The sequence below is a fragment of the Colletotrichum destructivum genome, chromosome 8 (genome assembly GCF_034447905.1).
Source record: "Colletotrichum destructivum chromosome 8, complete sequence".
NCBI lineage: Eukaryota > Fungi > Ascomycota > Sordariomycetes > Glomerellales > Glomerellaceae > Colletotrichum > Colletotrichum destructivum.
Window position 1 is genome coordinate 1,312,884 of NC_085903.1, and position 23,866 is coordinate 1,336,749.

The 23,866-nt window shown below is 54.4% G+C and overlaps 6 protein-coding genes across 6 annotated transcripts; 2 read left to right on the forward strand and 4 right to left on the reverse strand.

Annotated features, from left to right (window-relative positions):
• Nucleotides 1-720: 720 nt before the first annotated feature.
• On the reverse strand, nt 721-1,540 carry CDEST_12243 (uncharacterized protein; the record flags this gene model as incomplete). The annotated part of the gene is made up of 3 exons (XM_062928399.1): nt 721-1,111; nt 1,182-1,322; nt 1,396-1,540. The coding sequence occupies 3 exons, from the start codon at nt 1,538-1,540 to the stop codon at nt 933-935; spliced, it is 465 nt and encodes a 154-aa protein (XP_062784450.1). The 3' UTR covers nt 721-932.
• Nucleotides 1,541-3,229: 1,689 nt separating this feature from the next.
• Nucleotides 3,230-7,328, reverse strand: CDEST_12244 (Putative small GTP-binding protein). Its single transcript, XM_062928400.1, has 5 exons — nt 7,213-7,328; nt 7,025-7,158; nt 4,825-6,968; nt 4,670-4,757; nt 3,230-4,263 (listed from the first exon to the last, which is right to left on the reverse strand). Exons 1-5 carry the CDS (start codon nt 7,230-7,232, stop codon nt 3,701-3,703), a joined length of 2,949 nt encoding a protein of 982 aa, XP_062784451.1. The 5' UTR covers nt 7,233-7,328; the 3' UTR covers nt 3,230-3,700.
• Nucleotides 7,329-7,549: 221 nt separating this feature from the next.
• On the forward strand, nt 7,550-9,582 carry CDEST_12245 (Putative thiolase). The gene is made up of 4 exons (XM_062928401.1): nt 7,550-7,779; nt 7,867-7,916; nt 7,983-8,058; nt 8,126-9,582. The coding sequence occupies exons 1-4, from the start codon at nt 7,715-7,717 to the stop codon at nt 9,135-9,137; spliced, it is 1,203 nt and encodes a 400-aa protein (XP_062784452.1). The 5' UTR covers nt 7,550-7,714; the 3' UTR covers nt 9,138-9,582.
• A 206-nt stretch (nt 9,583-9,788) lies between these two features.
• On the reverse strand, nt 9,789-15,641 carry CDEST_12246 (Putative transcriptional regulatory protein Sin3). Its single transcript, XM_062928402.1, has 7 exons — nt 15,533-15,641; nt 14,708-15,358; nt 14,224-14,324; nt 13,571-14,177; nt 12,652-13,500; nt 10,903-12,603; nt 9,789-10,848 (listed from the first exon to the last, which is right to left on the reverse strand). The coding sequence occupies exons 2-7, from the start codon at nt 15,338-15,340 to the stop codon at nt 10,303-10,305; spliced, it is 4,437 nt and encodes a 1,478-aa protein (XP_062784453.1). The 5' UTR covers nt 15,341-15,358; nt 15,533-15,641; the 3' UTR covers nt 9,789-10,302.
• A 152-nt stretch (nt 15,642-15,793) lies between these two features.
• CDEST_12247 (Putative FAS1 domain-containing protein Mug57) lies at nt 15,794-17,136 on the reverse strand. The gene is made up of 3 exons (XM_062928403.1): nt 16,418-17,136; nt 16,301-16,360; nt 15,794-16,224 (listed from the first exon to the last, which is right to left on the reverse strand). Exons 1-3 carry the CDS (start codon nt 16,985-16,987, stop codon nt 16,192-16,194), a joined length of 663 nt encoding a protein of 220 aa, XP_062784454.1. The 5' UTR covers nt 16,988-17,136; the 3' UTR covers nt 15,794-16,191.
• Nucleotides 17,137-19,385: 2,249 nt separating this feature from the next.
• Nucleotides 19,386-22,018, forward strand: CDEST_12248 (Putative succinate dehydrogenase/fumarate reductase flavoprotein, catalytic domain superfamily). The gene is made up of 4 exons (XM_062928404.1): nt 19,386-19,794; nt 19,882-19,950; nt 20,025-20,262; nt 20,320-22,018. Exons 1-4 carry the CDS (start codon nt 19,761-19,763, stop codon nt 21,854-21,856), a joined length of 1,878 nt encoding a protein of 625 aa, XP_062784455.1. The 5' UTR covers nt 19,386-19,760; the 3' UTR covers nt 21,857-22,018.
• The last annotated feature ends 1,848 nt before the right edge of the window (nt 22,019-23,866 follow it).

The window sequence follows — 23,866 nt, forward strand, 5'->3', positions numbered from 1 at the left end:
GCGCTTCTTTCTCTCTCGCTCGCGTGGCTTAGAGTTGGGTGATCGAACTTTGGAACCCACGCCGCCATCAAGACCCATCGCCTCGTCCATCTAATGAAGTACCGGCCGATATTTTGCCAGTAGCGTAGCGTCAAAGCCGTGCCCACTGCCCGCACAATGTCTAGACGACGTCGGTGGGTCTGTGGGAGGGCTAAGGGACTTTGAAGGTTTGCCGGGGTATCACAGGTTTCCCAATACTACCTACACGTTTCCCTGGTATACGGGGCAACGGCGGCGAAAGCGCTGCTGAAACCGGGATATGGGGGCCATTGGAATCCAGAGGAACAAGGGGGCGTGGACGACAAAGATGACAGCAATAATTGCCAAATTGTTGGAGGGCTGAACCCCGTTGGCCACAGCCGCTCCAACGGGCGTCCCTCGGCTGGTAGATGCCTTGATCGTTGGGCAGATCTTTCTCCCGTCTGAGGAAAGCAACCTCCATATTCCCTGTACCGGACCCAGAAAACTAGTTTAGTCGTTTGGCTGTCTTTCCATCTCCTCGGTGTCTCTCTCACCTGAAGAGGCTGGCGTAATGTAAAGTCGGTGTGTGTGTGTGTGTGTCTGTCTGTCTGTCTGTATAAGCGCGAGACGCCAGAGTCCAGTCTGCCGGGATAAAGGATGAAGGGAGGGGCAGATGGCTGGAGCGAATAGAAGCGAGGGGTGAGAAGGGGGGGTGAGGCGATGCGAAAGAGGGGCGACGTAGCTGCAGCTTCAAACTTCCGTCCAGTGTTCTAACAGTAGACGGGGAGACAGGGGGGGGAAGAAACTCCGATTTGAAGGACCGACACAGACCTGGCGGCGGCGAGGCAATAGATGAATGACGATTGACCGGTCGTTAAATGACTAGGGAGCTGTGTGGCTCAATTCCGGGTTCCGGGGGTTGCAAGGGGATCTCAGTGAAGGGAATTCTCATCTGGCGCCGTTGGACGATCTCCAGTCGATCGGCGTTCCGTACGGCCGGCCATGACGATGAGGTTTGGGGAAACATAGGTGGGAGGCATAAACATAGGAGGGGGCGGGAGGGGAGACGGGACGTCGCTTGTCGGAAGTGTCGGATCGGGGGGGAAGGGAGCTGAAGGCCAGCATCATTTAGCATCTTTGGCAAGTCCTGGGCCGAGTTCTCCGGTCTGGAAGGGGTTTACTTCGGGGTTCGAATCTCGATGCGACTTGATATGTTGTTGACGGATTGTCACTTCTTTTGGGGGCCTTCAACTTGGGCAGTGATGTGCTGTTACTATGGAGAATGAGCTTGGCCGTGTCAGAAGAACCGTGTCCATCTGTAACTGCTTTTCCATCTCGTGTCAGCAATGCCGTGGTTACCGTCGATTATTTTGGCAGGGAGATGCGGTCTAGAACCAAGGGGCAAGTGTTGTCCCAGGAGGGGAAACAGTGACGAAGGGGTCGCTGAAGTTGTCACAAAGGTTTCGCTTCTTTTCTGGTTTGATCTGGAGACGCGGACTTTTAAGTCACGGCACGGAGTTGTTTCACGATGTTTGGACATGCCAAGCCATGTGGCTCCCTTCGAACTTCGTTAAGAGTACAAGCATCTTCGTGATATACTTTGGGCAATATATGTTCTATTTGCAATTAGGAAATGCCGCTGGTCTCCTCCAGCGAGCCGACGTGGCATGCTTCCGTCAACTTCATGAGCCCTCCCGTTTGTGTTGATTAGTAGTTCTCGGGGTAGTTGTGAAATTATCTACCATCTTAGAAGTTCATATTTGAGTTTGACAGAATGCTCGTGGACTGTCTTGCAAACCCAGTTGTCTCTCTAGCATGCCATTACAGCTACGACCAGCATATTCATATATCTCTGAATACGTCTTTTCTGCTTCGAGGTTGAACTTGCTTGCTGGGAGCGACTTGAAGCATAAGCGCGAGCCCATATATATGTTGTTGTGAGTGAACAGGGTCTATTGTGCAAATATGGTGCGCATGCTACATATTGGAGAGGATCTGCTCCGTAGCGTTCTGTGACAGAGCCTGAAATGTGGTTATATCGAGCTCGGCACTCAAGCTGGTGTATCATTTTGGGCGACATTAGGTTCACAGCTCCTGAATGTAGTGTTAATATCAATATCAATTGCAAGAAGAAGTATCTGAAGCACGAAATCTCGTCATTTCACAGGGGGAGGGGGAGATTGTCTCATCCAAACATATCTGTATGGACATTGGGGTTCGTCGCGGCTTCTAACCATCTGCGTAGCGACTTTACGTGTTCGCACGAATCCCCAGAACAGAGCACACCGAAGCCTGACGAATAAGCGTCCTTATACCTTGGTCGGGTCTGGATGAATACAGAATTGTAGCCTCGTCAAAAAGCCGAATACAATACTTAGGCTTCCCGTCTGTCTAAGCAGGGACATCTGATTTTATCAACAGGCAAAATGCCACTTGAGGCTGACGATGCAATTCCTGAGGTCAAGAATGCGCATAGGATAGATAGCACTGCACTTTTCGAACCGCGACGAAACCCCAGCGAAAGGTCTAGCGGAAAACAACAAGAAAGAAAACAATGACAACAACACAAACTCCGTGGAGTTATTGACAGTAACCGGATCCTGATGCGGGACATATTTCTTGAAAATGCAAATCTTCGGGTACATGAGCCTTTGCCAGGGTCCGAACTGGCAAGCAAGGACCAGGTTTCTCCGGGTTCCGCATAAATTCGCCCAGATCGTCTAGTTGGTTAGGATGATACGTTGTGGTTCTTCTATACAGCGATCCGTGTTGACGGCGGTTCGAATCCGCCTCTGGGCAGTTTACAATTTTTTCTTTTTTGTGTAGTTCGATCATTGAATCGCGTTGAAACCGTCGTCGATAAAACCGGGCCACACAGCTTTCAACCGAGTTTCCGACTCAGTCTGTCCGTCAGTAAGTCTCCATCCATGTAAGCGTAGAAAATCAGCTAATCAACCGTCTGACGGTTGCAAGCTTGCCTTACTTGGATGGTATGCAGAGTGGCCCCTAGTAGCTCTCTTATGGACGGACATGCATGCATGTATCTGTTCGTGAGCCAAACTTGTTAGACAAGAGCAAACAATGCTGAGCCTGAGGTAGCAAGATTGACAAGGCCACTCAGATAGACGTCGTCAGCCAAACACGCCCGGCGCCGGGACCCGACCCGAGCTCGTCGTCGGTGTCCCGGTACCCGTCTGATCTTCGAGGCTAGCACAAGCTGAAGGGTTGTCAGTGATCCATGTGAGTGAAGCATTAGTTCAAGCATCTTGGACCATAAAATTTGCACATATCCTGCATACCACACCACCACGCGCTCCCTCCACCGAGTCCATTCATAGAAGGCACCAAGCGGGTAAACTCCATCAAAGTCCGCACCGGGAGACATCAATGGCAAACAAAAAGCGGCAGACGCTCAGCGTGTAGTTTTAGTGGTTTCTTGGTATACACAACGGCCCGAGTTCTGCTCGTCTCATGCCGATTCATCTATTCACACGGATGTCACTTTTTCACGGCCCCGTCACCTGAGAGGCACCGCTCCACCAACAAACCATGCCCTGATCTACGGCATGCATGACCCCTTAACCCATACATGCCATGCCATGCCATGTCATGCAATGCTTTCAGAACAACTCAGCATCGCAGCCGCCAACTCCTGATGCTGCCGCTCATGCCCTCCTCGTACATGACCAGATATTTGACCTCAGTCGCCAAGCGCACCACTCTCCATAAGGCTCTGGTAGAATTCGGGTTCCAAGAAGGTCGCCACGCTCACGTCCTCGCTGAGACCCTTTCTCCTTCTGGTCTTCAGCACAAAATCTCTAGCTGTGGCCTGGGCGCTGGCTGGCTGCAGGGGCCGAATGATGACCTCCTTGTCAAGAGGGTCACCGGGCACAATGCTCCAGCTGTCAAACGTCAGACTGACCATGGCCATACCCTTGGTCTTAATGCGCAGGTCCGTCTCGAAACCAAATGAGTCGATGACAGGAATCAGCCCGTTGACGCGGTAGAGGGGCGTGCCGGCCACCGGGCCATCCTGGAGGACGTGGCCACGACGTCTGGCCAACGTCGTGTAAACCTCCGTAGCAGAGTCTTCAGGGCCCGTCACTGAGACGGAATACAGCGGCTCCATCAACCGAGGAGAGGCCATCAGGAACGAGGAATAGCAGGCCCGCCTAGAGGTGGGGATAATCTGACCGCCACCACGGAAGATGGCTTCCGACGCCAACGACACATCGGTGATCCTGAACTTTGTATTTCGAATGGCTGTCGAACGCAAATGTCGTTAGCGGTTGGTTACCGGTGGGCAAGTAGAGGCCGGGGAGTAGAGGCCGGGGAATGGCCTGATGTGGGGGCAAGACGTTCTGCTGAGGGCCGTGCCCCCATCCCCGGTCAACCATAGCCCCCTAGAAGCATGGTTGTAGAATGAGGTCTCGTGCGCAGAAGCAGGTTTTGGTCGGAGAGGTTGGGGTAGGGGAGCGAAGCAATGGTCTCGCTGCTAATGCAAGCCATGCCCAAGAACCCAACCCCAACCCCAGTTCCATGTGTGTAGGACCCTCCCGTGAGCTAGTCCCGCCTGGTCAGGGACCAATGGCGGGACAGCTGGCAGGTTCCAAGGACGACACGAAGATAGGAAACGGGAGTGACAAGGGCAAGGGAAATAAGGACTTACGCTCTTCACACAGGGGACCTTCTCTAGTAGCCCAGCTAAAACCTTGGCGAATGGTCTCCTTGACCGTTGTCAGCAGCTTCTTGTCGACCTGCGGTTTCTGTTAGTTTATTGCTTAACTCCCATGGGTCCCGAATGAGCCACAAGGCCTTACTTACCTCGGAGGGCAATGTGTCGTCCTGCAAGATGTTAGGGCCCATCTCATCAGGACCAAAAGCCCAGATGCTTCTCGCTGCCAACTTGTCCCAGCCGTAAGTCTCTTCGAAGTAGCTGGCCGTCTTGCGGATAGGGTCCCTGATCTTGACCTTGCCTGACTCGATGTCTTCTGAGATGCCTTTGTCCAGCTGCTCGGCCACCATTGTGATCTTGTTCTTCTTGTTCGGTGTGATGGCGTAGCATTTTGTCGCTGATTGTTCCACGACTGTTTCGCAGAATCGTGTGACGGGATCTGACACCTTGATCTCCATATCGGCGTATAGGCGTCTCAAATCGTGCAGAACACAGTCCATGTACAGCTCGCCAGTGCCCAGCACGATGTGTTCTCCTGACTCCTCGACCTTCGTGGTGATCAGCGGGTAGCTCTTTTGGATCTTCCGCAGACCGTCAAGCATCTTGGGGAGTTCTGAAGGGTTGATAGGCTCAACAGCCACCTTAAGAACGGATTCTGTGAAATGCGTAACAGGCTTGAAGATGTAGGGGTCCTCATCGTCTTCGAGCTTGGGCGGAACGAGTGTTGCTGTCTTGACGATGGAGTTGTCGACTCCGCCAAGAAGCACATAGTTGCCTGCCGGTACACCATCCGTGGAGATGTTGTATCTTGACTCGCCAATAAACACGTCGGAAATCGTTGCCATGGCCATGTCTTCGTCATCGTCTGTTGAGTAACCTTCTCCTAAGACTCGGACCTGCATGCCAGGACGAGCTGTGCCACTCAGAACACGACCAAACGAATAGAAGCTCTTGGCATCTGCTGTGCTGAAGAGCTTCGTAACGTGAACAACCAACGGCCCATCTTGGTTGCAGGATTTCACGGACTGGGCCACCTTCGTGTCCAGAGGGCCTGTGTAGTATTTCTCCAAATACCTCTCCGCAGACTTGTCGGGTGAGGGAATGTGGCTCACGATCATATCGACGAACCCGGTTGAGGGACCGAAAAACTGTTCGCAAACAAGCTTCAGCAGCACCTTGGCATCGGCCTTGTACTGAGACGGTTTCAGAGTGATGCCGAGACCGCTCAGAACCACTTTCAAATCTTCAGGGCTGTCACTGATGGTGTGTGTGAAGACCTTGTAGATGGGTTCCAGAACGAAGTTGACGAACGACCGGCTCGAGCGAGTTTCCAGTGGCTTGCGCGTAAAGTTCCTCTTCTCGGGGTTGAAATAGACGTCTCCCCACAGCCTCTTTGCAAAGTCCTCTGTGTTGATGCCGCCGTAGGTGTCGGCGTACATTTTGGCGAACGACTGCAGAGTGAAGCACCATCCCATGTCTGTGCAAGCAAACAGGACGTTGCCCTTTTCAGGACTTATACGCTTTGCCTCACCCTTTCCTGGAATTGTGTTTTCGATGACGGTGTTGACCTCCTCAATCACATGCTTGAGCTTGAAGTACGCATCCTTGGGCGGCAGCTTGAGCTCCAAGATGAGACGATCCATCTTGTTGATGATGAGTGTCAAGGGTATGTCCTCCAGAACTGCGTGCTTGATAATCTGCTCGGTGTTGACCTGAACGCCCTCCACGACGTCAACAACCAAACAGACGCCGTCGGCCAATCTCAGGCTAGTCGCGACCTCGTCGACAAAGTTGACGTGGCCGGGGGTATCCAAAATGTTGACTAAGTGGGATTTTCCCTTAGAGCTCGGCAACACCAAGCTCATTGGCGAAGCCTTGATTGACACACCTCTTTCTCTTTCGACAACGTGTACGTCGGTGTATCTGAGCTGCTCGTCTCTCTTCTTGCCGACCCGGCGCTCGAGCCTGTCGGTGATGTCGTGGGTCTCTAACACCAGCATGTCCATAAACGCCGTCTTTCCGTGATGGAGATGTCCTGCCAGCGCGACGTTCCGAATTTGGTCGGGGAAGTTCATAAGGTCTGTCATGAAGCTTCGCTCGAAGAAGACTGGCGGCAGGTCGGCCTCCTCAATGTTGAACTTCTTTTGCTCAACGGGCGCAATAATTGGCTGCGTGAGTAGCTGTTCGTCCTCCTCTCGTACCAGTACTTCGACCTCATCTCCGTATACTTGTTGCGCCGTCGGGTAGTACTGCTTGTCTTCGTGCAGGATGATCGCGTTCGATGGGCCATCATCTGTTCCTCAAGTTAGTCGAATATCGTCCAACATCAGCAGTGCAAGCTGTGCGAACCGTCAATTTCCATCAATTCCTGACCAGTAGCCCCGGGTGCTTCACTGGCGTCGTCGCCGTAAACGTAGGCGCCCTCCGCTCCCCTTTCGGACGCCTCTTCGGAGCCGACATCCTCGCCAATAAAGTTACCAAACCTGTCCAGTGTGTCAGTCAGATGGCCCAGTCATCCATGCCGTGTTCGGACTTACTCGTCGTATAGGTCATCCATCTTGGCGTCTGGTGATGCAAGGAGGAGGTGTTCGTCGCGGGTTGCCAAAAGGCTGTGAGGATGCTCGAACCAGGCGCAACCGCGTTTAGCTAGATGACGCCGCTCGCAAAGTTTCTTGCAAGGCTGGAGTGTGGCTTGATTACTTCAGTGGCTGCGAGGCTGAGTGGCTGAAGCTCTCCGATTGGTCTCACCTTCTAACGCTACAGCAGGTACCTTGAGTGGAGTTTGACAAGGGTCTATGCTCCGACGGACCGGAGCCACCAGAGCGGCGGTGCGCGCGCAGGGTCGGAGTAACCCCACCAAACATTCAAAAGGCGGCGAGGGGTTATTAGGCTACACTTCTTGATAACTGACCGACACCCAACAAAAAATTGGCCGATAAACTCTCTCTTTCTGCTCATTCAAGTACGGAACAGTTACCGGCTCTTTTTGTCACACATCTTCTTCTGAACTTCCCCAAGGACACTGCAACTACCTTCAAGATGGCCAACCTCCCCCCCGTCTACATCGTTTCTGCCGCCAGAACCCCCGTCGGTTCTTTTTTGGGGTACGAATAAGACCCCGCTGCCGACACTGACACTGGGTGTCTTGACCGCTTGAACCGAGAAGGCTAATGTTTGCTTTTGTCTTCCAGCTCTTTGTCTAGCTTGAGCGCCACTCAATTGGGTGCCCACGCCATCAAGGGTACGCAGATGTCTTATCAACGGTTCGAGACGAGCAGCGGGACAAGCTAACATCAACCCTCCACAGCTGCCGTCGAGCGAGTTCCCCAGATCAAGCCCGAGGACGTCGAGGAGGTCTTCTACGGCAATGTCCTGTCCGCCAAGTACGTTTGACCAACGATTCCCTTGACAAAACACAAACATCTTTCGCAGACTCTGACCCAAAACCAGCCTTGGACAGGCCCCTGCCCGCCAATGCGCTCTCGGAGCCGGTCTTTCGCAGGGCGTTGCCGCCACGACCGTCAACAAGGTCTGCGCCTCGGGCATGAAGGCGATCATCCTTGGTGCTCAGACCATCCTCACTGGCAACGCGGACATTGTTGTCGCCGGAGGCACGGAGTCCATGACCAACACCCCCCATTACCTTCCCGTCCTCCGCAATGGGGCCAAGTATGGCGACCAGACCCTCGTCGACGGTGTTCTCAAGGACGGCCTGACCGATGCCTACGGCAAGAAGGAGCACATGGGCATGGCCGCTGAGCTCTGCGCCAAGGAACACGAATTCACTCGTGAGCAGCAGGACGAGTACGCCATCAACACCTATAAGAAGGCTCAAGCTGCCACCGATGCCGGCATCTTCTCCACGGAGATCGCCCCCGTCGAGGTCTCCGGCGGCCGCGGCAAGCCCAACGTGAAGGTCGACCGCGACGACGAGGTCAAGAACCTCAACGTCGATAAGCTCAAGGCCATGCGCCCGGCATTTATTCCCAACGGCGGCACCGTTACCGCCCCCAATGCTGCCCCCCTCAACGACGGCGCCGCCGCCGTTGTCCTCATGTCCGAGGCTAAGGTCAAGGAGCTCGGCGTCACCCCCATCGCCAAGATCCGCGGATGGGCCGATGCCGCCCGCGAACCGGAGCGCTTCACTATCGCGCCTGCTCTGGCCATCCCCAAGGCCATCAAGCACGCCGGTCTCACCGAGAAGGACGTCGACTTTTACGAGATCAACGAAGCTTTCTCCGTCGTTGCCCTCGCTAACATCAAGCTGCTCAACCTTGACCCCGAGACCGTCAACGTATTTGGTGGCTCTGTCGCTATCGGACACCCCCTGGGCTGCTCCGGTGCTCGTATCGTCACCACCCTCACGACCGTCCTCCGTGAGAAGAAGGCAAAGATCGGTGTTGCCGGTATCTGCAACGGCGGCGGTGGAGCTTCTGCCATTGTTATTGAGAGCCTGCAATAAAGCACGCGAAGCTAACAAACCCACACAAACACACAAATCAAGTCCCGGAACTCCGAGCTCATGCAGTCCGAATCAAATAGTCAACACGGGAGAACGTGGGGCCTTGGCGTTCTGAAGCGTGCGCGCAGCCAGCGACATGCCGTTTGGAGCCTTGCACCTTTTTTAAGTCCTTCAACTTTGCTGATACTTGACGCCGAGGAGAGGAACCCCGTGGGAGTTTGTCATCACTGGTCGACGCTGCGGGTTTAATCACCTCCCCCAAAAGGTTAGCATGCCAGCGTTTTAGATAAAGCGCAATGGGCGGCCTTGCAGGTTTTTTTATCTAGTTACATAATATCACGAATCAAACGATGCAACCTCTCTTCCGGTTCCGCACAGTTCCCACTTGGCTGCCGTGTTTTGCGCCTTTTTCTGTTTATTCCTCAGGTAGGTAGATAGATCCACGATTGATTGATTAGATGATCTGATAAAAACTCCACACACACTGCGTTTCTCAAAAGGCCAGCGAGAAATTTGGGCATGGTCTACGTTGAGTATTCATGACGAGTCTTGAAGGTCTTTTACCATGGAGCTCTGTTGCCGCGATATCGGCCTCGTGTGGTGGACCCTGAGGGGACTAGATTGGTCACTGCACACATTGAAGAATGATATTAGTCGATGTAACATTGCATTGATGTGTAAATACAACTATTGTACACTGGCAGAATTCAAGTTCGGAGAAGGGAATGCATAAATCGAAAAGGAAACACTCGTGAACGATTAGGAGCAAAAGCAACCCACTCAACACTTCTAAGATGAGTCACAATCCTCTTCCCGACGATGACGACCTTTAGCCGATTTCCTCTCTGCTCGTCGCACCAAAATAAAGTTGAAATCGAAATAGGAAATCAAACAACGCCGAACCCGTTCCACGCCAGCCCATGCCAGCCCCTCCCACTTTTTACCGCGCGTGGTCGGGGTATCAAGAGACAAACCCATGCAAATCTGGGTAACATGGCAGTCATGCCGCTCTGCACCGCTATGCCGCCTGGTATCTTCGTAATGTGAATTTTCAGTCTTTGCCGTTTCTTTCTCCGTCTCGTTCGCAAAGACCACAGTCGTCATCGCGTGAACCCAGAGGTGAGAAGGTGCCAATCAGTAACAACGGACGCTACAGGGCACTGTTTTACTCTGCGGTGTCCATTGCGTCTCCGGCGTCAGAAGAGGGCACTGTGCCCTCCTTCAGCCATTTTGACCAGCCCTCATTAGACTTCTGGACATCAGACTGGCTCATGCCCTTCATCCAAGGGCTGTTGAAGACAAACTTCTCGCGGAGCTTGGTATCGCGCTTGTTGCTTGCATTCTTGAGCCTCTCGAGGTGTCGCTCGCGGCCCTCCTTGTCTTTGGGAACGTTGTCGTATACAAAGTACTCGGACGTGCCGGCCTTCCATACCATCTTGCTAGAGTTCAGGCAAATGCTGATGGAAAGATCTTCATCAAAAGAGACGGGTTTAGGGATCTGACTGTCTTCAAACTTTTCGTCGCTAGAAGGAAGGTTGCGCGCCAGAACCGTTTTCTGAAGCTTGTGACGAGGCACACCTTCTGTTGGCTCTACTTGGATGAACGATGAGATGTAGTATTGCCAACGGTCCTTGGCCTTCATCTCATCCATGTAGAACGTAGTATCTTCGCGTTGCAGCCAGCGGACTGAAGCCTCCGACTTCTGCGGGAACTAAAAGAATGGATATTAGTCGCGTCAAGTAGAGTGGCATATACTTGAACTTACCCAACAGATGACAAACATCTCCCCGTCCTTAACACACTTCTCTGCATACTTCCGAGCGGCAATCTCGGCCTGGTAGTTTGTCTCTTCCTTCTCACGGCTGTGTAGATACTGCTGAATGAGATCCGGAGTCTTTTCCTTCGCGTCGGTGCTGCTGCAGGTGAGGGCGAGGCGGCAAAGCGTCTTGAGAAGGTCCTGGATGGTGTACAACTTCCAACCACTCTTCAGATAGTAGTGGCGCAGAACATCCTGATACCGGACCTCATCGATATCGCCAGTGATGTATTCCTCGACCAGTTCAAGGGTCTTGGGCCAGAAGGTCGAGGGGTCGTCGTTCGGGCCGAAGTAGCTCAGAGTGTTGTCAGCCAAGCCGATATCCTTTGCCGGGCGTGGTCGGTTGACGCGGTTGATCTCTTCGAGGACGCTTTCCTTGCTCTCCTTGACGTCTCTGAGACGTGTGTAAACCGTCTGGAATACGTTGAAAAAGACGAAAATGGTCTGGTTGCAGAAAAAGTTGTACCAAGGCCGAGAGAAGAACCCGTCCGCCTTCAGCTCGCCATCAGCAGTCAGAAGTGCATCGTCTCCCGTCGTGACAATGGGTTGCGGCACGATCGGCATCCAGCGTTCGTTCGACACTTCGGGACCAGCGCCATCTTCGGGGGCATCGGGCATCTCCTCTTCGTTGGCCGAGCCCACTTCAGGCGTTGTCTCTTTGCTGCCAGATGCTGCGCTTCCCTCTTTTTGCGCTCGGGGCTTGGAACCGTTACGACCGGGGTCAAGCACACCACGAAGCAGATCGCCCCTTCTGCCGGCACGGCGACTGCGACCATTGGTAAGCTCGGCGGGGACGGTCTCTTCGGCGTCATCCTCTTCCGACACATCCTGAAGCCTGGGTAACCGCCCGTCGATCTCTTCCTCGGGAATATCGAAGAACGCAGGAATGAAGGTCTCGAAGAAGTCGGAAATGCGTTCCTTCTCTGGAACGCTGTGCTGACCGCTGCTGACGGTGTAGAGCATCATCAGACGAAGCAATTCGACGACGACTTTCTTGTCGGAGAAATCCCATACCAACTGATGACGCGGGGCCTTGCCCTTCAAGCTACGCTGGCGCCTCTGTTCCTCAGCCTTTGTCTTGATAACGTCGACGAGGTGCTTGGCTGATAGATTCCTCTTGTCGTTTTGCTTGACAAGAATGCCCATGTGATCAAGACTCTTGAGATGCATGTGCTCGACCTGAGCGTGCCAAACCTTCTCCCACTCACGCTGGGAAAAGCGCCACTCTTCGTCCTTCTGCTTCATGCGGGTCAAAACGATTGGAACGACGTTGAGCGGGTTCGAAAACAAGTCGTTGACGACTTCAGGGCCCTTGTCACCGTAGATCTTCTTGCAAACGCGCTTAAAAACGGATGTGCTGTGCCCAGCTAGAGCTTGTGGCATTTGGAAGTGCTCCCTCTCCAGTGGCGACATCACGCTGATCTGTTGAGCCACAGGCTCCAAGAGCTGGATGCACTTGAGGTTTGCCTCGATGTTGAAGTCATAATCGTGGCGTTCTTCCTCGATGCGGTGCAAACCTTCCTCGAATCCGTTCTTGCGATGGGCGACGAAGCCTGAATCTTCAGAGGCCCAGGTTGGATGGGAGGCCCAGTCATCATTCAAGACCGAGTTGCACAGTTCGTCACGGCCACTGCAAGGCTTGAGACGCTCCTGTGAGAAAGTTAGCGACAGCCTGTGACATAAATAGGCCAGACGTACCCTCTTGGGAAGCAAACGATAACTAGGACCGTAGCCTCGGCAATTGCTCAATGACACTTTACCGCTAGGCGGAGCAGGTCGATTATCGACGACATCCTCGTGTGGTTCGTATTTGAGGAACGCCTTCCAGAAGCCCAGAAGTTCAGGATTGGCGGCGAAGAAAACGCTACCCTTGTGGAACACCGTGTTCCGGTCGATGATTGACTGACTAAAAAGATTGCAGACCTTGAGAAACTCGTTGAAGGCGGTCTTGTTGCTGAGGTACTTCTTAACCTTTTCGAAAAAAGCAATCTCGTCCGAGTTTGTGGTGGACGACGCTGGAGGTCCCAAGGGCTCCGGCAGGATTGGTGTCAAAGTTGGCTCAACCGCAGGAGCATCGGAAGAAAGTGTCTTGTTGTGCGCCAGCTTCGCCCGCTTGTTGTTCACGCCGGTAGTGGAAGGGGCGCCCGGAGCAGCTCTGTTAGCTGGGGGCGCGGTCTCGACGACGGCTGGGACAGGAACGGGTGTTTGCTTGTCTGTCCGAGGCCGCTTCTTGTTGTTCTCTTTCGAAGCACTAGGGGGCGCGAAGCTGCCCAGGGGGGGCATCTTCTGGCCGCTCATACTGGGCTGAGGGGTCTGGTTCGGACCAGGGCCGGGAGGGAGCTCGTCACTGGGTCGTCCGGGTGTTCCCTTCCCCTGTCCAGCAGACTCGGGCAAGAACTGCTTGAAGTCTTCAAGCAAATCAGGTGCGGTATGAAACAGTGTCGTAACTTGAGCGTAAACGTCCTGTATGGGTTTTTGTTCACGCTGATAAGTCTGGAGAATTTCAAGGAATTGTTTGTAAATCTCAGGCTTATCCTGAAAGCGGTTCTGCGGCGTGGTTAGTGCGCGAGGCCTCAGCCTGGGGAAGGTGAGGCCGAGAAAGCCCAGGTAGACTGACCTTGATTTTATTCACGTAGCTGATAGCATGGTTGAACTCAACCGGTCCGCGGCGTTCCAAATTTGCCTGTTGCTGTTGGTTGGTAGTACCATTCATGTTAGCGGGTCCCCCGACCGGAGGGGTGTGCGCGTTGCGAGGCGGCTGCTGTGCGTTATTCGCGTGAGCAGCACCCTGCAAAGGAGGGCCACGCTGTTGAGCCACGCCTTGTGCCTCGAAAGCCGCCGCTAGATTCTGGGCCGCAGGGCCAAAAGACCCAGGACCGTTTTGCACAGGCGTGCTGAAGTTGGCTTCGGGGCTCTCGATGCTATGTTGGGGCTGCTGCGGCGGCGGCGGCGGCGGCTGCTGCGGCCAGTTGTTTCCGCGCTGAGGGAAAAGCGGCTGCGAGGCACCGCTGGGATGCGCGTGACCCTCGACTTGCGTGCCTCGACCCGCAATGGATTGAACGGTGGTACCCATCGGCGTTGTGACCCTGATGGTGTTGGGATCGTTACCAGCTCCGCATTCAATTCGGTATCCCGGGGGCAAGAAGGTGTTGAAGCCTTGGATCAGATTGGGGTGGCCAGCGAAAAGCTCCGAGACGCGGTTGATAACCCCGGGAGTATCGATCCTGTTACGGTCAGCCGCGCCAATGAGGCGGCGGGTAGATCACCTACGCTTGGCTTTTGAAGTCCTTCATGATATCGAGGAAGCGATTGTACACGTCGGGCTGGTCGTGAAATTGTACCTTGACCTGGTCTAGATACGTCAAGGCATCCTGTCATTCATGATTAGCCCACTCTCCACCGCCAATGGTCAACTCGGTCCCAAGCTATACAGTGACCATGTCCGCCTTATCCGCCATGGCTGCGGTCGTGTGTGATTCCCGGACTACGAGCAGTTTGATGGAATTCGCATTGTTTGGGGCAGTGGGTAAGATGAGAAATGATGAAGAAGAGGCGCGAATGGACATGGAGGGATTGAAGAGGATGTAATATGCGCGCGGGGCGGCGCGGCGCTGCATCCTGCCTAGGCGACCTGGGCCGTATCGGCACAGCAGCCCACACTGGTTTCCACTTTGGATGGTCAAGCCACAGGCAAAAGCATCGGCAAACATGGCTTTCGCGTCATGCAAACTCACAAGTGAAGATATTAACTTACATTCAAAATAGGCTGTTGGCCATGGGCAATGCCGCCCTGCCCTTGCTGTTGCGTCTGACCCTGGCCAACAGCAGCACCAGTGGCAGCGCTGCCGCTGTTCGCACCACCGCCACCGTATAATCCTTGTTGCATCGGTTGTTGGGCATCGCGCTGCTGTAAGGGGCCTCCGAATACAGGAGGCCCACCGCTGGCAGCACCGAGGGAACTGCTAGGAGGGACGGTCGTGTGCGGGATCGGTGCGAACATCTGGTGCTGGGCATTCGGGTTGCTCGGTCCGCCGTGCTGCGGAGGTCTATTGTTATCGGGCTGAAGGGGACCGCCAAAGTTGGCGCCAGGTCCTGACGGAGCACCAAGAGGCATTGGGGGCCCAGAAGATCCTGAGCCGTGGTTTGCGAGAAGGCCGCCAGGGCTGTGAATTGCGCCCATCGCGCGAGACGCGACGGGCTGGTGTATTGGGATCGAGCCGGCATTGCTATGATGAGGAGGCCCAGGAGGGTAGCCTTCACGGCGACGTCTGTCGGCCTGTTCTTGTTCGCGTCGTTCCATTTCGTCGGCTTCCTGGACGAGACGACGACGGTTTTCTGTCTCGCGCTCGTAAGCGTCGGCCTCGTCAGCGGGTTTACCGCTCATCATCCTGAGATCGATCGTCCTCTGTCGTTTAAAAGTCAGCAATGGACATGGAGGACAGGCGCATGAAGGGAGGGGTTGTGGTGGGAGCTTTCGCGACTGAGAGAGCCTGAGGGGGGCTGGATCATCATCCACGCAGGCTTTGCATCGGCCAGCAGCTCCCAGAAGAAAGGGATCGTGAAAAGACCAGGAACTTACAGACTGATGCTGCAGAAAGTATAGTGCCTACATGAGGATAACACGGCTGATCTCAAACTGCGGTACCGAAGGCCTACAAGGACGTCACGACGAGAAATTTCGTGACGGATTACAAGCTTGGTAGCTGCTACTCAAACCCCTTCCTGGCTGATTGGAACGAGAACCCGCCGAGCACGGAAGAAGCCGCATCACGTGATGATAAGGTCGTTATCGAGGAACCCCCGCTTTCCGATCCCGATTTGGCACAGATGGGCGGATTTCATCCAAAGTTCAGTATTGCGAACACTGCAGGGAGTTCTGCGAGTATTGTTCCCAAAGCCAGGTGGACGAACTAATTACTTTGAGTTTCATATACCCGTCATGTATCTTCCTTTAAATTTGATGGCAAAGACCTGGCTCAGCCTGGATGGTAGGTAGAGTAGCAAAACCCTAGACCTGAACGTAGAGTCAGCATGGGTAATTGAATATCACAGCTTTCTGCAGGTCAAGAGAAGCATATCAATTCTCTGGCGATGTCCCCCTGCTGTGAGAGACACGATAGATATCTTTTCCACACCAAGCGCCAATCGGGTATTTCGACCTCTGCCATATTGACCATCCACTCTTGTATCTGAGCTATTCAGCCACGGGCCATGGGCCCTCGTCGCAAATCTAAAGGTTTAGACATAGTTGCGGACTTCCTTGATAATCCACTGTTTGAGTCACATGTCAGCCGGAGTTACTACCAAATCTGCTTGTGAGAAATTGTTTGGTGTTTGGGGTACTCACAACTTCGCCGTTAGCAACCGTGCTGGCGACGCTGATGACCTCAACGTTGCCAGGCTGGATCTGAGCGTTTTGTCAGTTTCCGCTTGCGAGCAACGTAGCGGTTAGCGTGTAACCCACAAACTTGGTCCCGTTCCTATTCTCCCACCAAACATCCCTATCGTCACCCAAAGTCTTGACCTTCTCGTTCTCAGGCCAAGGGCTTATATCAACCATGTGCGCCTCAACGAAGCGCTGGATATTCTTTTGTGCCCTTTCGCGACCGTCATCGCCCTCGTACACATTCTCCCCGAGTCGCTGATAGTCCTTGGGGTCTTCCCACGGCTTCCGTGGCAACTTCTCGACGGCGGAGTTGAGCGGCGCCAGCACGGTGGTGTTGCGCGTTTGGTCATCGAGGCGGCAGGAGGCGGACTCGATGTCGCGTGTGAAGCCGGCAAAGATGTTGATGCTCCGGTCGCGGCCCATGACGTCGGAGAGCCTCACGCCGTCCAGAGCCGGCGGTGGCAGCCGGGAGTCGGATGGGTCTGAGGGCGACATGGCTGCTGGGCCGGCGGGGATGGGGTCCACGAGGGGTTTCTGGCGGAAGAAGCGCGGGGCGTAAAGGCCGGAGCGTTCGACGGGAAGCGATCGGAGCTGCGCTGTTACCACAGTGCAAGCAAGAAGAAGAATCAGGGCGGAGGGCCGTTTCATGATGGCTTCTGGATCATAAGTTTGAGTGGGCGTCAACGTCAAAGCAGAATTCGTGGTGGCTGCATTATCGCACGAACGCAGTACACCGGGCTCGTAAACCACTCGGTGACGCACTGGTCTGAGATATCAGGCGGTTCGGCGGCTCGAAACTCTTCTCGAGACCGGGTTTTTTTAGGCAATGTTAGGGCATTGATTGGTTATTCACACACATGACATCACCCACCCCTGCTCCAGTAATTCGCAGCTTGCAGTACTACCAGCGACTTTCAATTGCATCAAATGTAACGCGAAAGTGAGGTGTGCGCCGCGTCCCATTGCTCGACACCTCTTGGATGTGCAAAGCGCTTGTTTTCCGAGGATACGATGACGACCATCCGCTCATCAAGAGCTTCACTTTTCGCATTGCCTAAGGATGGGCGCACTCGCCGAGATGGACCGAAGGCGTCGCAAAGTCTCTGAGTCTTCGCCTCGGAGTCATTTGTCTCGCAACAAGCGATTGCGGAGACGGCAGAGGCTCCACTTCTGTCTCGAGTTGCGGGTTACCACCAGCTGGGCGGACCTGTCGGGGCAGGGTCAGGAAGCGCGAGGGAGAGCGCTCGTTCGGGATTTTTTGCTGTATTCGAAGAGAGAGGGGAGGGGCCCTTGGGAAACCCTCAGCTTCAGTAACAGCAGCCACCACTGCCATCGATATCAACGTCCTCAGGAATCAACAAGCCATCATGATTCATGAAAGGACGAATTGAAACGAATAGGTGGCAAGCCGGGTGCCTCGCCGTCAGCGGAAGAACATCATCTGACCTGCCCAGACCTGCCCGGTCTTGTTGTCCCTAAGATCCCCTATCACATGTCAATGCATTGGTTACCGCACGGTGTGCATACTGCTCCTGCAACCCCCAAAGGTTTCTCAGGCGGTAGACTGGAGATGGCGGCCATACGCGGTAACGCGGGAGAAGTGAACTTTTACGAGGGCGGCGGAGTAGGAGGAAAGCTGGCATGGCTGGAATGCGACCTAGTAGTCGGCCCAGCGACGAAAAGAGGGGACGGCAATGCGCAATGGCCGGCTGGGGAAGATGCAGTGGCAGATCCTCGGTCAGGTGGTGAAGGTTCCGGACCGGGCATCATCTGACTTGGTGCATGCCGCCGCATCTGCATCTATGTGTGGAGAGACCAGGGTTAAGAGGCGTGCTCATAGATGTAGGTACCTTGGGTAGGTAGCCTGTAAATGTTAGAGGCGCCCGTCAATCTTGCTCTTGCGGTAGCCTCGACGCAAGTGCACAGGCTGGAGGGGCTTGGAGAAGGGTTACAGAACGTGTCCCATGGATGGAGTCCATGCCCATGAAGACATTTTCCTGTGTCTTCGATGACCCGTTCACTCTTGACACGAGGCGAGCTTTGCAGTAGTTTGCGTCTCGTCGATGTCTGTGGGCGTAAAGAGAGTAAAAGAGAGGGTGGACGACACACACACAGCCTAGCAGCTGAGCGCCAGAAATGCCCGTGAGAGTGGCCTTCACATGTCAAAAGATAACGGCAGCAGCCTAAGGAAACAGCCTGAAACTGGCGGCAAAAAAAAGTCTTCAGAAGCGTTCTGCGCCAGCGGGTTTACTACTCCAATTGCCTTGTGAAAGCCCAGCCCACAGCTGGGGCGAGCGAGTTGCCGTCTGCCACCTCTTCTCGAGCCTCAAGCGTGCGACGATGTCGATGTCGAGGTCTGATATCTGTTTTGTCTTCCTGTGTGTGTAATGCGCCCTCTCCCGTTGGACCACAGCAGCGAGCAGCCGCCGGGGCCTAGAGTCCCGAAGCTTGAGCAGAGCAGTCCAACGCTTTTAGTCACCCCCCCCCCCACACTTCCCCCAGTTTTGCACTTCGCGGTCCACCACCGAAGGAAGCGAAAGCAGGTCCTTCTCGGCCAGAATTGCTGCGAGAAGCCAGAGGGGACCCGGTCGCGCCAATTGCTACCAGAGCTTGCCTCTCTACATAAACCCTCCGCAAACCGGACGCAATTACCCGTCGCGTCGTCTCGAGGTAAGGAGAAGTTTGTTGACTTTTTAGACAAGGTTATTCGCTTTTTTACTCCTGTAATTGAAAAAGGAGAAGACACGCGCGGGTCGGCGGACGACAGACAGAGTGGAAAGTGTTTCCCCACACTCAAACCCCAAGCAACCCGCACCCTCCGGCCTGCCAGGTACCTACCTACCTACCTAGTTGCCTAGGTACTTAGTCTCCAGTGCCCATTGTTCTCATCCTTTGTACGGCCGCTTGACCAAAAGCCACATTCTTACTGGTACGTCCGCAATCAGTGACGCCAATGCTTCCGCCCAGAGTCCCCCAAACCCCCCTCCCTCTCCCCAAATTCCCCCGGACCAGTCTGTCGCCCCCTACCCCGACCCCCGACCCAGACCCAAACTCGGCCCAAAACCCGCTAGCATGGCGGGCGGCCCAGTTGTGTCCCATAGTGCTAACCCCCTGCTTTCCCTCCAGCGCTTCGACCTCGGCTCACGACTCGCCGTGTCAGCGACCGACTCTCTCTGTACTACTGTACCAACTAGCCAGCCAGCTTTCGGCCCCAAAGCCGATACCTCGTGCCCACGGCCCACGCCCTCCGTACCATCTTCCCTCGGCGTAGCAACGACGAAGGGACACTCCTCTTCCCATTTTCTTCTTAAACCTCTCCATCCAAACTCTCCTCCTCCCCCGCAACCTTTCCTTCCCCATCTTCTTCTTTGTTTGTTCTCCATACCTGTCCTTCGGAGCGCATCAACACACCTCAATCAAAATGGCACCCAGAGTTATCGTCGTTGGTGGTGGTCGTAAGTTGCCCTTTGCCCTCTTCCTCTCGCTCCTTTTCTCCAATGTCGTCTCGTCTGGCATTGTCACATGCTAACTTGCAACACCAGTGTCCGGCTTGAGTGCCGCGCACACCATCTACCTCGCCGGAGGCAACGTCGTCGTCCTCGACAAGCAGGGTAAGTCACAGTCTGCCCGCTTTCACTTTCGCCTGTCGCAAAATCGCAAAAAGGCTGACACCCTCGTCGCATAGGCTTCTTCGGTGGCAACTCCACAAAGGCCACCTCTGGTATCAACGGTGCCTTGACCCGGACACAGGTCGACACCGGTATCGCCGACAGCGTCAAGCAGTTCTACGATGACACCCTGAAGTCTGCCCGTGACAAGGCCCGCCCCGACCTGATCAAGGTTCTTACCTACAAGTCCGCTGCCGCCGTCGAGTGGCTTCAGGATGTTTTCAACCTTGATCTCACCCTCGTCTCACGGTTAGGGTAAGTTGCTCACGAGTCCGAACGTTTGATGAAAACAGCCCCTAACAGCCTGCACAGAGGTCACTCCCAGCCCCGTACTCACCGTGGCCACGATGCCAAGTTCCCCGGTATGGCCATCACCTACGCTCTCATGCAGAGACTTGAGGAGCTTGCCGAGACCGAGCCCGGCCGTGTCGAGATCATCAAGAAGGCCCGCGTTACCGGCCTGAACAAGGACGGCAACACCGTCACCGGTGTCACATATGAGTTCAACGGAGAGGAGCAGACGGTCGATGGACCCGTCATCCTTGCCACCGGTGGCTACGCCGCCGACTTTGGCGAGACGTCTCTGCTCAAGAAGCACCGCCCCGATACCTATGGTCTCGCCACCACCAACGGCACTCACGCCACGGGTGACGGCCAGAAGATGGTCATGGCCATCGGAGGTAACGGTATCGACATGGACAAGGTCCAGGTCCACCCTACCGGTCTGGTCGACCCTAAGGACCCCGGCTCCAAGTGGAAGTTCTTGGCTGCCGAGGCCCTCCGAGGTGAGGGTGGTCTCCTGCTCAACGCCGATGGCGACCGTTTCTGCGACGAGCTTGGTCACCGTGACTACGTGTCCGGCATGATGTGGAAGGAGAAGGACAAGAACAAGTTCCCTATCAGACTTGTCCTCAACTCAAAGGCCTCCAAGGTCCTCGACTTCCACACTCGCCACTACTCTGGCCGTGGCCTGATGAAGAAGATGACCGGCGCCGAGCTGGCCAAGGAGATCGGCTGCAAGCCCGACCACCTCCAAAAGACCTTCACCACCTACAATGCCATTGCTGATGGCAAGCAGAAGGACCCTTGGGGCAAGAAGTTCTTCCACAACCTGCCTCTGGATATCAATGACGACTTCCACGTCGCGCTGATGGAGCCCGTGCTTCACTTCACTATGGGTGGCATCGAGATTAACGACAAGGCCCAGGTTCTCAACAGCGAGCAGAAGCCCTTTGACGGCCTGTTTGCTTGCGGTGAGCTTGCCGGTGGTGTCCACGGTGCCAACCGTCTCGGTGGTTCTTCCCTGCTTGGCTGCGTCGTTTACGGCCGCGTTGCCGGTGACACCGCTAGCAATTACCTATTCCAGCAGGCCCTCAGCGGCGCCGGAGGCGCTACATCGCGTCTGGGCCAAATCTCCCTGCACCTTGACCCCGCCCAGCCTGGTCGTGTTACGATTGACTGGAACAACGCTGGCGGTGCCGGTGGTCAGGGTATCCCTGCCAACCAGACCACGTCGGCCGCTGGTCCCACGCCCGAGAAGGACGGCCAGAAGGCGTCGAAGCCCAACAACCCCAAGGAGTTCACGATCCCCGAGAAGGAGTTCACTATGGAGGAGGTCGCCAAGCACAACACCAAAGAGGACCTGTGGGTCGTCGTTAAGGGTGTTGTGATGGACCTGTCCAACTGGCTCGAGGAGCACCCTGGTGGCCCCCAGGCCATCATGAACTTCATGGGCCGTGATGCGACCGAGGAGTTCGAGATGCTGCACGACGACGAGGTTATCCCCAAGTACGCACCACAGCAAGTGATTGGCCGCGTCAAGGGCCAGACGCCAAGTCTGGAGCTCTAGGATGCGTGATGATCTACGACGCGGCACGATGGAACTTGGTTTTGGGTAAAATAGTGATAACTGGAGTAACGGGTGCGCATTGGCGCACTTTTGAATTTGGGCATTTCTTCATGAGTAGTCACTATCTCGGGATTGTATTCATAGATACATGTTGTATTCTTTTGGATTCAATGGACCTCCATACGTCTCTGTTTCCATGTAAATGTTCTCATCTTGCAACCGTAGTCCTCTTGAACTAATCAGCTGAAAGCGCTTGTACAGGAATCCAGCCAGTGCCCGGCTGACGAAGACGCTACCCACTTGCGGCTTATGTCATCTGCTACCTTGCCGCTGCGATGCCCCCCCCCCTGAAGGCACGTACTCCATACACACACTTCACGGACGGACGGACGTCTGACACGCTGACAAGTCCCATATTCGCGAGCTGAACATTGGAGGAAAGCATTCGGTTTTCGATTCCGAGAAGACGTACGGAAACACAATCGAAGGCCACCAGTGATTCCCCCGTGAACCGGCAAGGTCCGTCCACCCTCACACCCTGAGTTCGAGACAATCGAGGGGCCAGAACGTGTAATTGACACGAGTTCGCGTGCAAGGAAGACGTACATACGGCGGGTTGTTGATGATTGTGAGTGTCAAGCCTGAGTAAATTACCGTCCCACCTATGAGAATCGGAGATGACCTCGCACGGCGCCAAAAAAATGTGTTATGGAAACTATATCTCGTAAAGGTGAAAAGTTGATATGAATTCCGTATGGCCTGTTCATATTCTTTGAAAAATGTACAGGTTCGAAAATGAGCCTGTAATTATGTTTTCTTGGGAACTTTGAACCTTGTTATGGTGACGATACACGAGACAGGTCGAAGCTATCGAGTCATTCCCAGCATTCCGGATGTTACAAAAATGGCAACTCGAAGTCGCACATGTCTTACGAGCTGTGCCTTTCGCTTGCCAGGGCTAAACTTTTAGAACAGCGCCACAAGCATACACATACACAATCACACGCAGGAGCTCATCGTCAGCTACTTCAACAGAAAACCATTGCATGGATACCACCAAAGATGTGTAGAATTTCGCAGTACAGGTGGCCGAATTGCTTCTTGCTCATCCAAGTCCGCCTGAGACACAGCGATTCGATCATGAGCCGCCGCCTCGCCCTGAATAGGACGATGAGGATCGCCGTCATCAGATGCTTTTGCTGGTCCCCCCGATTGAGGGATGCCAGGGGCTCGAATTTGATGGCTTCATCGGCAACAAAAGTTGCGCCGACAAAGGTGACTGCATCGGTATCCAGGAAGATCTCGACAGCGATTCGTCCACTGAGTAACGCTACAGAGACGGTCACGGTCGACACGTCAAGCTCCGGACACTCCATCTGTCATGAACCATTGTTGCTGCGGAGTTCCCACGAGAGGCTTGACCACCGTGGTAACGAAGAAGAACCATACCGGCTATTCTTTACGACGAATCTGGCAAGAAACGATTACGCCCAACCTCCATCGAGAAGAACGAGAAGACTGAGTCGAAATCTGGGTAGACGATGAACTGAATCAGCATGACAACAGTCAACCAACTGGGAACCATTACTTCTTCCACTATATTTCCCACGCACAGCCACGTAAAGGACAGACGTCTCAATCAATGGGTGAAAATAGAAACATACACGAGTAATGATGTTTACAAGGTATAAATCTGGAAGAGGGCGGTGGACTACTACTACATAGTGGCATGGCGCCATCCTAGAAATTGCACAATTTCGGCCCCTTAGGAGCCTGACCAAGAAGATCTAGGCTAACAATAAGTCGTCCTATGAAATGAGCATGATAGGGTTTACGTTGCTTAGATTCTCGTTGTCATTGTTCTGACTCCAATATATTTTGACTACCCAATATATTTCACTGTTGCTGGGTAAACCGCCGGCTACGGTCTTCGGCACGCAATCTTTAAACGTCAGCAGCTCCATCCTGCTCGACTAGTAGGACAAGGAAGGGCCGTAGCGTAGATGAAAG